At 42.9% G+C, this 12,689-nt stretch overlaps 1 protein-coding gene across 7 annotated transcripts in view; it reads right to left on the bottom strand.

Moving 5' to 3' along the window:
* The window catches only part of DOCK3 (dedicator of cytokinesis 3), a 422,568-nt gene that overhangs the window by 36,396 nt on the left and 373,483 nt on the right, over positions 1–12,689 (bottom strand). For 6 of the 7 annotated variants that reach the window (XM_060109452.1, XM_060109453.1, XM_060109455.1 and 3 more), the window contains 4 exons: positions 11,225–11,373; positions 4,711–4,796; positions 2,025–2,120; positions 282–342 (listed from right to left, as the gene is read on the bottom strand). In XM_060109452.1, coding sequence (XP_059965435.1) covers positions 282–342; positions 2,025–2,120; positions 4,711–4,796; positions 11,225–11,373 — 392 coding nt within the window. The remainder of the gene's footprint in view (positions 1–281; positions 343–2,024; positions 2,121–4,710; positions 4,797–11,224; positions 11,374–12,689) is intronic. The other variant, XM_060109454.1, reaches the window with a different exon arrangement.

Raw genomic sequence — 12,689 nt, 5'->3', positions numbered from 1 at the left:
CTCCCAATGCAGGGGACCCGGGTTTGATCCCTGGTCAGGGAACTAGATCCCACATGCATGCTGCAACTAAGAGTTCACATGCCGCAACTAAAGGGCCTGCCTGCTGCAACTAAGGAGCCCGCCTGCCACACCTAAGACCCAGAGCAACCAAATAAAAACCAAAAAACCAAAAAAACCCCTTAGGCTTATAGCCATGTATTGTAGAAGGGACAGGCCAATCACAGGGTAGGGTAGAAGCCACACTACGAGGCAGAGAGGAGGAAGAGCCCATGTTCTCTCACCATCAGGTTAACAGTGCAGCCGATCTTCTTATTCTCTGTCTCCTCTCCTTTCATGCAATCCCTGGAAGGGAGAGCACAGATGAATGCACAAAGTGGTGCCTCTGGGACAACACAGAGACCTGCAGTGTCACTGAGGCATTAGTATGTCCAAACCCCAGATGAAGATGCTCTCCAACAGAAACTTCTTCCACAGATGAGACTGTACTGTGAGCTCCCTCTAAGCTTTGGACCCACTCCTAGGGTTCAAAGATCTCTGTTCAACTGGACCCCTTGTTCTGGTGGCAGAGTGTAGAGCCCAGATGCTATATCAGGGCATTAAGTAACACCTACCAATGTCTTCAGCACAAAAAAGTATGTCAGTAAAGTAGAAGGTTAAATCCTCAAGTTTCCAAAAGGGGAGGCACAGAGCTTTCCTTAAAGGGCAGTTTTCATTTTGTAGGACAGTGTTTCATAGAAGCCAAGACACTCTACTCTAGGGACCTACCTTCAGGACCCTGTGGCCACAGCAACCACGGCATGGCTGCCATGTTCATAATCTCATTGGCTTTTCTCCCTATGGTGTCCTTCCTGTGCACTAGTCTTTGGAATCCTCTCTAACTAGGAGCAGTGGGTTTGGAGCTTTTTTCCTGATTTAGGTGTAGCTTCGGCCAGGGCTGAGCTGCATTCATGCTGAGTAGGGCTGGGTTTAGGAGGGGTCATGGCTGACCTGCCAGACACAGAACAGTGGGAACACTGAGAATGAATCCTTGCCAAGGGAGGGCAGGGACTGGTCAAAGCCAAGCTCCTCTGGGAAGGAGAAAGGCCTAGCACAAGGAGATGAAAGAGAATGAGAACCAGACTGGTGAATCCAGCAAGAAGCTTCCTGTACATGCAGCTAGCTGGAGTCCCAGATGCTCTCCCTTGGCATCTGCATGACATGTAGCACAGAGAAGACAACTATTGCTTGGGTCTGGGTTTCCTCTATCATTCCTCCTCATTCCCTATCGCCTTCCTCTAGGCTCCCAAAAGGCACTCTCAGCTATCACCTGAACTCTACTGAGAGAATAACTAAGGCTGCAATGGTAGCATTATTGTTACTTTTAGGCTAAGTCAAAAGCCATGATATGACTGAGAAGGCAGGCTTTCACGAAAAAATGAATTTCACATGAACTCCCAGACTGAATGTATCATAAAGATCTCTGAGCTCACAGGCTGCCTCCTCTAATCTGCTCATGGCCAGGATCAAGGGACAGAAATAAACAGATTTTACACAAAGAATGGAGGCATGGAAAAGTTGGGTCCCCCTTCCCTGGAAAAACCAAATGAAAGTCCTCCTGGGTCACACTTCTGTACCAGGTGATATTTTCCTGCCCATCTGCCACATGGATCTGAGGAAGGTCTGCACTAAGGACCTAACTTGCTCTGGAGACAGCCTTTCTCTTCCTCTCTGCTGTGCCCATTCCTCTGAGCCTTGACTTTTCTGGACGAAAAGCCAGAAGGCTACATGTCCCTGGGATACCTCCTGGGTACATGTGCCCACGTATCGGGGGTAAGCCCAGGAAGCCCTGGCCTACCCCTGGGAGAAGGCTTTCTTCCTCTTTCTCCTTGGCCATCAGGAGATTCCTAATGACTGGTGATGGCACACACCACCAGAATAGTCCTACCTCTCATGGCCACGAGGTCTCAGTTTTAAGGTCAGGGGATCCTCCTGCTGGGGAGAGCATCTGACCAGAGAAGAGGTCAGGTAGGTTCCTGAGAAGATACCTGTAGTCAAGAAGGCGTTCCATGAGGCGGGTGACCGAGGTTACAAAGGAAATGCCGGTCTCGCGCCATGTTTCCTGTTCAACTTTCTCCAGCAGGCTATTGGTGGAAGCAAACACAATGCACAATGCATGAGCCTTCCTTGGGCACCAGAGTAAGGTCCCAGAGCACGTGGGGCCTGTGATGGATCTGGAGACGGCAGACTTACCACACTGCAGTCTTACCTGGGGTAGGGCCCAAACAGCTGGGTTCTACTCCATGCAGCAGAAAGCAAAGACAAAGCAATTACTGAACTGGCCAGCAATCAGTGAACATGTCTTCCATTCTCCTGTGCAAGTTCCGAACTGAGGGAGCGGTTTCAAAGCCCCAGCCCCTTTAGGTGTACACACTGTGAGATCTGTTCTGAAGAAGCAGTGGAGTAAGAGTCCACTGAGGGATAGACCTGGCTTTGCCAATTGGCTGGCTGCCTCTATCACTGCTTAGAACCATCCTCAGCAAACATACTAACCAACGTTTTCATGTAAACCAAGGGAAAGATTCCAACCAGTCTTGAGGGCCCAGCGTGAAGGACAGTAAGTCCAGGAGTTACACTGTCATCTTCACTGTCGTGGGATACTCCCATGTAAAATGTGCCAGAGCCAAGAGCTAAATGCCAAGAGCTAAGGTGCTTTTCCCACTTGCCAGCCCATGCTCCTGTCACCTCCAGGTAGCCTCTGACTTCTCCAAAGAGCCTGGCTTCTGAGATCCTCTGCCTTTTCACAGATCTCTCCTAGGGGATGATGACCTGGATGGACTCTTTCTGTTTGCTCTAGTGATTATCTCAGGTCCAGGTCTCACTCCTGATCCCTTTGCACACTGTCCCTAGCTCTCTAAGGTCATGAAAGTCACCAAGAGTGGAAGGCTCAGCCAGGGACCCAGCACTGGGAACTCACACCCACAGCCTGACTGCCGTTAACACTGCAATGATGACAACTGTCTTCCTTGCACACAGCATCTAACTTGAGCCGAGGCTTCTGGGAAAGTGAGGGTTTCCATGTGACCCATGTTACTAGAGCGAGAAGGTAGAACCATTGTCTTTCACCTCTGAGTTGAGTGGAAAAAGCGACTGTGTTTACATTTTCCAAACTCCGTTCTACAGAGTTCTGCTGTCCTGGAGGACAGAGAGAGGTGTTCTGTGAGCAAAAAAGCATGGAAGATGCTGATCACCACACTTTCCTTTTAGAGATTTTCCACATCTTTCTAAATATTAAAGGCTTTGAGAAGTCCTATAATACAGAGGCCTGTTCGATTTTATTTAACTGAGTCTTTTCTAAACTGATTAGCCCATGATCCACTCCCACCTCCCCCCAGCATACCTACAAACATCTTCCCCAAACACAAATTGGGAAATGCTGCTCCTTGTTTATCAGTGGCTTTCAGTTCTCAGACGTGAACAGTGTTTATGTAACACTATTTGGTCAGGTAATTATTAATAGCAAGTTATTTTTGTGCTTTTTCCTTCATAGTAAAATCATCGGTTAGTGGCTTAGGAAGAGATTTCTCTTCCTTATTTCCACAATTAGAAACATCTTCAGCTAAAAGAGAAATACTTAAGGATGGATTCATTTTCACAAATTAAAATTAAAATTTAATTTCAAATGAATTCACATTTTATTGCATGACTCATCAAGGAACAAAGTAGGCAGGGTATAGCAGAAAGATTTCCCCCTCTTGAAACTGGAATATCTGGAGAGCTGCTTCTTACTGCCCATGCAACTGAGGCCACTTCTCTGAGCTCAGTGTCATCACCTCTACTCCTCAGGATATCTGCCTTGCCCACCTCACAGGTGTGTTGTGAGGATTAAATCAGATATGTCAACAAATTTTGTACACTGTAAAGTTCTAAGCAAATGTACAGTATTATTATTAGAAAATATATTACAGGTTTATCTTAAAAATGTCACTAAAATAAAGAAAATCTCAAAGCTAGAGATAATGAGTGAGATAGGAGAGGGCTCCAGAGCTGTAAATGTCTTAAAATTTTGTTTTTTAGGAAGATAAAATACCCAACTTTACTATCTATCTGGGAGGACCATGGCTCTCCTGAGTCCCTCCTTTGGGCTTAGCCCTGTGGCTAGCTCTGTAAGGTCTCTTGGCCTCCATCAACTCAAGACAGAAGCCACAACTGGTGGACCTGGGACCCTTGACGTCAGTCAGTACAACCACCCTGTTTCACAAATGGAAACTGGTTTGGAAGGGGGTGTAATGTGTTCAAGTCACAAAATTCATGGCAGTGTTCTTCAAGCTGATTGTACAATCTTACAAAGCAGAGATTTAATTCCCTCTCTCCCCCCACCCGAAATGTCAGCCTTGAGCCCTCATTGAGTCCCCATGAACTGTTTGCCCAACTAGATACAGTACATGGTATGAAGATATACGATGATCCTTTTGCTATCAGCAAATCCAGGAGCTCAGAGTTATCACCTGTTCCTGCATCTTTAGTCAACTATGGCAATCCCTGAGAGAGCTTGCTGTCATGATGTCACTTTCTTGTTGACAGAAGGTGAGCACTGCTACCACCAGGAACAACCCTGGTCTCTCCGGATACCCACCCTCTGAAGCCTGCCCAGCGCAGGTTGCACCCCTACCCTTCATTAGCCCACTTCACCCCCTCCCCCAACGTGAGGTGCTTGGGGCTGAAGCAGCTTACAGCAGGCTGAAGAGCTCCCTGTAGCTCTCATCGCCTTTCCCTTCTGACACCATGCTGTCCAGCTTGTCAATCAGCTCGGCCTCCACCTAGAGGGAAGCAGAGATTTTGTAAACCCGAACTGACCTCAGAGGAAGGATGGGAAATCCAGCCCCTGTGATAGGTGAGGATGGTGGGGAACTGCTTCCTGAGTTTTTCCTTGCACCAAATAAATCCTAGAGAAGGCAGGATCTCATCTACAGCAATGAGAAACCACCCTGCCTCCCCAATCAGGAAGGGCTCCCACTCTAGTGGTTTAAATGAGTTGGAACTTACACATACGTCTCAGATACTCTTTTCCCTAGGGGCAAAAGGCAAGGACTCTGGTGAGAGAAGTATTTTGGATCCAAAAGAGGCCTTTGTCAAGTGTTTTTCTTTCTTTAAAAATGTTCATTCAAAGGAATTGGTATGTATTAAGATACATTTGGTTAGAACTTTACCCTCTATCAGCCAGCCACAAAGAAAGCTTGCTTTGGGAGGCTGGTCCTCACTTTAATGGCTGGCATTAGTCTGGGCTGAGGGAGATGTGTTCCCTTCAGGATAAAAGGCTCTATTCTTTGTCCTCACAGGACCTAAAGCCCTTGGAGCTGCTGCCCCTGCCGCTGCCTCGTCACTGGGGCCCCCTGCACTTGTTGTTGGATTCTTAAACCATAAGGAGCAATACTGTGTTCATTCCTACCCCACTAATCTGCAAGGCATTCAACAGTGTTAAGCCACTTCTCTAACAGGCCTCAATGCATATACTCTGAGGTGAGAAATTAGTTGTAAGTGATGTGAGATAAAAATCTTTTAAACTGTTCATTAGCCTTTAAAATGTGGTATTGTGCAATTATTTATATAGATTTTTATATAAACAAAAAGTGGCATGGTTGCATTTAATAATGAGCTATAACAAAAGCATTTTCTCACTCCACATAGGGCCAGAATCCTAAGACGGTGAAATATTAAAAAAATAATTGAATTAGGAAATTCATCAAAGGCAGTTACGGTTTCTGAAACCCTATCAGCAGAAAATGAGAATGGATGAATAAATATGGCCCTTTTATAGTGGTCTGGTATGGCCAGGATGGAGACTGTTGTACATTTGTTTGGCCTAATCAGTCAGCTGCTTGAATGTACTTTCCAGAGGAAATACGAAGTCTGAGATCAGGGGTCCTTAGGGATCGAGGCCAGCTGCCTTTCTCCGTGTGGAGAAAAGGCACCAGCAGGGACTTGTCTGCTGGGATCATGTAAAGTCAGGTTGGGATTTCTCATCACACATGCAGGTACAGGTTGTGCTTTCCAGAACAGGGCAAAGTTGGGGAAGGGACCTAGAGCAGCAGAGAGTACAACAGCGCAAATGTGGGTGCAGCCGTTCCCTGGAGTTCTCAAAATGGGTCCCTGGGCCAACAGAATCAAGTCACCAGAAATCTTGTTAGAAATACAAATTCTCAGGCTCCACTGGATTAAAAACTCAGGGGTTGTGGGGCAGCAGTCTGTGTTTTAATACGCCCTCCAGGTTGTTCTGATGCCTATTCAAATGTTAGAACTTCTGTATTAGGCAAAGGAGCTGGTGATGGAAGGATTCAGGGACATTACTTCCTCACTCCCTGCAGTACTGATAAAGAAAGAAGTTACTAAGAAAAATTGAGAAATCCAAAATGAGACACTGAAGATCAATGTATGCAAAATCAATGTCTCTAAGTTAAACAAAATGCTAAGTTCTTCAGATATATCATGTTGTAATTGGTAATACTGATGATTTCAGGTCTGCGGAGTTACTTTTATTTTATAAAACCAATATTCCTGAAGTGACACCTTGTTATTCATTCAACAAACATTTGTCCTGTGACATAACCAGTACAAAATATTTACTTAAGCCTAAATTTCTGCATTTGTGAAATGGTAACGGTGGTTAATGTTCCTCTTCAGTGTCACTGTGCCCTAGCTCTTGGGAAGTGCTCAATGAATGTTAGTTTTGATTTTCATCTTCATGAACCCACCATGTCTCAGGCATGGGTTCTAAAAAATAAAAGCACAAGAAATGGTCCTGGCCCCAATAACTCATCATCTGGTAGAGGAGGCAGGGATAACAGCTGACACAGCTCAGCATGGGCAGTGCTTGGATGGGGCACACACAGAAAGTGGCCTGGGGTCTGAGTAGTCTACAGACAACAGAGGTTGTTGGACAGACATAGTGCTGTAAAAACTTAAATGTTTTTGCTCTTTGATCCAGCAATTACAGGTGAGAGATTTACCTAAGAAAGTAACTTAAAACGGATATACTTTTGTAATATTAACAGCAAAAATTTGGAATGAACCTAAGTTCCTAAAACTATGAGACTGGGAATTCCCTGGTGGTCCAGTGGTTAGGAGTTGGCAGTCTTGGTGCTTTCACTGCCATGGGCCCCGGTTCGACCCCTGGTTGGGGAACTAAGATCCCTCAAGTTGCAGGGCACGGCCAAAAAACAAATAAACAAACAAAACAACCAAAAGCCCCACAAAACCTAGGAGTCTGATTGAATACACTGTGGTCCAAGCTATGCAGTGGAATACCACGTAGCCTCTAAACTGACAGTGTGGTGCAGAGGAGCAGTAACTGACATGAAGGACAGTGATGACAAGGTGCTACTAAAACAGGGAGATTAAAAACCAATACACACAACGGTTCCAAAAAAAACAATGCACACAATGATTCCATTTGTTAACTTAAAAAACTCTATGCATTGGGAAAAAAAGTCTAAAAGACATGCCCAGCCCCTCTCCCCCACAAGTTACTAACAGTACAATTATGAGTTAAATTTTTTCACTATAGCTTACTCGCATTTTTAATTTTTCTACATTAAATAAGTACTGTTTTTATAATTAGAAGAAGTATTTATAGTAGGTGGTAAGAAGTAGGGGAGGAGTTAATAGAGCCAAAGCTGTGGAAAGCACAACTAGAACCAAGACCAAAAAGTCAATTGGATTTTAATGATTAGAAGGTTATTCAAGACAGCAATGTCAACAAAAGTGGGTGCACAATATACATTAGACTGAACTGATAGGAGGGTGGGAAGTGGAAATGTGGCGATGAAAAGAGTAGACTGCTCTTTTGAAATATGTAATGGCAAAGGGAAGCAGCGGCAAGATTTTTTTAACCAGGGACAACGAGGTTTACATGGCTTGCTGGGTATCAGTTATTCATGACAGTCTTATTGGAGGAAAGAATGCTACCCATCAGCTGAGTCTTGAAGTGTGAGCCAAATGAGCTCCAACTTAGCCTTCCACAAAGCTAACCTTCCTTATTCAGTGTTAGTGATGGTTAAGTACAGCCCAGCTCTTCTTTTAGTAGACTCAGATGACCTATGTAGTGCAGTTCCACAATGTCATCTACTTCTTGGTAACCAGGTTCTCTCATCAGGCAGTTGTGCATTTTGCACAATTAGAAGGCACATGTTGTGGCAACATAGAAAAGCAACAGTTCTTTTCTGTTTGAAGTTATTATTTCCTGAAGTTCTGAAGGCAATAGAGCTGCACACTCTAAAAATGGATTCTTATCTTAAATACCGTTTACTCAAGATACAGAGCATCTATGCAAAACCTAGAACTAGCATCATACTTCAGTGAAACACTGAATGCTCTCCCCTAAGATTAAGAACAAGGCAAGGATGTCAACTTTTATCACTCTTATTTAACATCAGACCGGAGGCCCTAGCCAGTGCAATGAGGCAAGAAAAAGAAATAAGAGGCTTACAGATTAGAGAGGAAGAAATAAAACTGTCTCTTTTCACAGGTGATAGGATTATCTAAATATAAAATCACAAGGAATCTACAAAAAAGCTTCTAGAACTAATAAGTGAGTTTAGCAAGGGTGGAGGATACAATGTTAATGTACAAAGCAATTATATTTCTACATAATAGCAACAAACAACTGAAAATTAAAGATTTTTAATCAGAATAATTTATAATAGCATCAAAAAACCCAGAAAATACTTACATATAAATCTAACATGTGCAAGATCTGTATGCTGAAACTACAAAACATTAATGAAAGAAATCAAAGAACACCTAAATAAATGGAGAGATATACTGTCTTCAAGGACAAGAAGTATTTATTAAGTACTATTAAGATATCAATTTTCCCAATTTGATCTATAGATTACAATGCAATCCCAATCAAAATCCCAGCAGGAATTTTTATAGATACTGACAGGCTGATTCTAAGATTTATAAGAAAAGGAACTGGAATAGCTAATACAATATTGAAAAAAAAACCCAAAGTCGGAGGATTCACACAACCTAATTTTAAGACTATAAAGCTACCATAATAAAGACTGTGTGGTATGGTGACAGATTAGACATATAGATCAATGGAAAGACTAGTGAGTCCAGGAAGAGAACCACATGCATATGGTCAATTGATTTTCAACAAAGAATACAGTCTTTTCAACAAAAGGTGCTGGACATCCACATGTAAAAAGGAAAAATGAAAAGCCTTGACCCATACTTCACACCTATACAAACATTACCTCAAAACAGATCATAGATCTAAATATAAAATTATAAAACTTCTAGAAGAAACAAAAGAGAAAAATTTTATGGTCCTGGGTTAGGCAAAGAGTTCTCAGATATGATCCCAAAAGCACGATCCATACAAGAAAAATAATGATCAATTGGACCGCATAAAAATTAAAAACTTTTGTTCTGTGAAAGACATTGTTTAGTAAATGAAAAGACAAGCTAAGAGAAAATATTGGTAAATCATATATTCAACAAAGGACTTACGTTCAGAATATATAAAGAACCCTAAAAACTCAACAATAAGAAAACAAACAGCCCAATTAAAAATAAACACAAGTTTTGAATAAAATCATTTCACCAAAGAAGATACAAAGATAGCAAATAAGCACATTAAAAGACGTTCAGCCTCATTAGTCATTAGGGAAGTGAAAATTAAAACCACAGTGATATACAACTACACACCTATTAGAATGGCTAAAATAAACAAAGAGATAATATCAAATTCCGATGAGTATATGGATCAACTGGAAATTTCATACACTGCTGTAGGGATTTCAAAATGGTATAGTCACTTTGGAAAACAGTTTGATAGCTTATAAAGTTAAATATACATTTACCACAATACCCAACAATCCTACTCCTAGGTATTTACTTAAGAAAAATGAAAGTTTATATTCATACAAAACCTGTAATGAAAAGTTTTTCAGAAGCTTTATTCATAATCACCAAAAAGTGTAAATAACCCAAATGTCTTTCAAATGGTGAATGAATAAACTGCAATGGCATACTACTCAGCAATAGAAAAACTGATACATTTAACAAAATGGATGAATCTCTCAAAGGCATTATGTTAAGTGAAAGAAGCCAGTCTCAAAAGGCTACAGTCTACATGATTCCCTTTACATGACATTCTGGAAAAGGCACACATAGTGAAGGAGAATAGATCAATGGCTGCCATGGTTAAAGGGAAGGGAAGGGTTTGACTACAAAGGAGCAGCAAGATGGAATTTTTAGGAATTAAAAAAATCTTGACTGTGGTAGTGGTTACATGACTTTATGTGTTTACCAAAATTTACAGAGTTGTAAATCCCAAAGACTGAATTCTACTCTTTGTAAATTTAAAAATAAATAAAAATTTAAAAATTACTGTTTGCCTGGTCTGTTCCTCACTGTTACAGTCACTCACTCTAAGAGCACTGGGTCATCCCAGAATCACAGGGTTGGGAGGGAGCTTAGTGGGGAACTGGTTATAGTCCCCAAGCCAAAGTAGAAATTTCTCCTCAAGGCCTACAGGGAGCTTCTGTTTGAGAACCACCAGCAAAGAGGAACTCCCCATCTCTGAAAGCAGGCCAGCTTACAGCAAATAACTTGTTGCTAGCAAATTATTTCTTTTATTAGCTAAAATTGGCTTTTCTACCACTGTTTTCTACCTATTATTCCTAATCCTATTCCCTGGAGCTCTAGATAAAAGGGCAGGGGCCATCTCCTCCACCTTAGGGGTGGCAGAAGAACTGCACAGAGGGACAACCTGAAGTCAGTCAGAAGCCAAGGGCTTACACCTCATGGACCCACCCCTCTGTGCAGGAGTCTGTGAAATTCTAGGCTATGAGAAGTCATCTGGTCCGGGCTCTAGCCTTAGAAATGCCCAGACCACACACACTGGGGAACCTCCAGAGAGAAGAGACAACACTCCCAGGACCTCCTCCTGAATGAAGTTGAGAGGTTACAGTCTGTCATTCTCTCCTTGATCAGAAAGTTCCTTTCACATGATGTTCAATTCCTTTCCTCTGATTCTTTTCTGGCCTCTAACTTCATGAAGAAAATCCACAAATCAATTCTGGCCAGTAAGTAAAGGAAATCCTTGAACAGGACTCAAGATGGCCAAGTTACAGCCTACTTCCACTGGAACTATAGCCAGGCGTCTGGATCACGTGCCTGGGCAAAAGGGGTCCATTCCAGGGGAGAGCACCCTTAACACTGCCAGGTGTTGTCTTACCTGTTTGAAGTTGCCATTTTTCCTTTGCTCCCAGTCCATCATGTCATGAAAGATGGGAATCATGATATTCCGCACTTCTGGCTGTGGGACCAGTGTCACACCCAGAAAAGGACCAATCATTCCCGGAATAAAGTGGATCTTATGTTCACCTGAACAACAAAACCCAACAGATATTAGTTTATGGTTGCTTTGCTCCTTCCATAGAAGCTTCCCAAGTGGGGCCATAACACATGATTTGATCTTCACTGGAAGCATCTGAGAGCATAGCAAGCTCTCCCCTATAGATTTCTGAGATACCCGCTTCTCTTGGCTTTTTAGAGTTCATGGATTAAACTGGCCCAGTACAGTTAAAACAAACTTTCAACAGGCACAAATTCTTTCCAAAGAATTTACTGGGAGGTTCTACAAACTATCTGAAAATCATTCTGAGGTCAAGGAACAGAGTTCACTACTCTAGACAGAATAGGATTTCTGAAGGTCAAGGAACAGAGTTCACTACTCTAGACAGAATAGGATTTCTGAGTACACTGTAATAGTTTCAGATAATCTGTTCATAGTGTTTATTTAGCAAGGAAAATTCGTCTATTTCTGCTTAAACACAATGCACTATCCCTGGGGTTTCTGCCTCTATCCCAGAGGCATTTAAGTGATAAGGATGTTCAGTCCCAGGTCCAGCCACTAGTGATCTGAAATCCATAGGCCTCGTCACTGCCTGTGCTCAAGTGTGCCCAAGAGGCCCCCTCCTGAGTTAGCAGGAGCCTCCTGCACAGCCCTACCCTGACAGACTGGCTGAGAGACTCTCTGTGCACCCTCCAAGCCCCATCCCTTGTCTTCACACTGCATTTTTGATGGTAGCATTACATTTATTCAGACCAGCTTGGCTCATCCCTCAGTTTTCTTAATGAGGCCTTTCCATGGGAAGTGTGTGGTGTGACTCTCCCTGTGATTAGCTTGTCATTTGGGGCATGCTCCCAGAAGCCAGGGCCAGTCTTGAAGACCTCGGGAGAACTTTTCCTTGTAATGGTAAAGCGAGTGAACCATCTTCCAGAGCTCTGCTTTCAGTTCTTCAGAGACTAAGGAGACAAACTGTGGGCCTGTGCAGTGACTGTTATGGTCAAGTAAAATCAGTTCTCGAGAACTAGAAAATGTCATTTCCACCCAAAACAATGAGGCAGGAATGGCTTTATCAGGCAAGTTTGACATGTTTTTTGATTTCTTCCATGTTAAAAGCCTATTTAAAGAGCAACTGTTAGCTCTGAGGCAGATTCTGCATATTCCAATCTTGGTATTTGGTACAGTTGCTAGTCCCATGTGTTCCTGGGAATTTCAGAGTCATCTTCGGGGTTAAAATCTATACCTGGACCATGCTGGATGCAGGGAGTAAGAGTACTGAAGCTAGAAAGCTGGTTTGGGGAAACGCATCCCCACTCATGGACAGAAGGCCCTAGTGCAGGCAGGAATGCCT

Source organism: Mesoplodon densirostris, chromosome 10 (genome assembly GCF_025265405.1).
Source record: "Mesoplodon densirostris isolate mMesDen1 chromosome 10, mMesDen1 primary haplotype, whole genome shotgun sequence".
Lineage (NCBI taxonomy): Eukaryota > Metazoa > Chordata > Mammalia > Artiodactyla > Ziphiidae > Mesoplodon > Mesoplodon densirostris.
The sequence above is the reverse complement of the archived record's forward strand: the minus strand, read 5'-3'. Positions and strand labels throughout refer to the sequence as shown.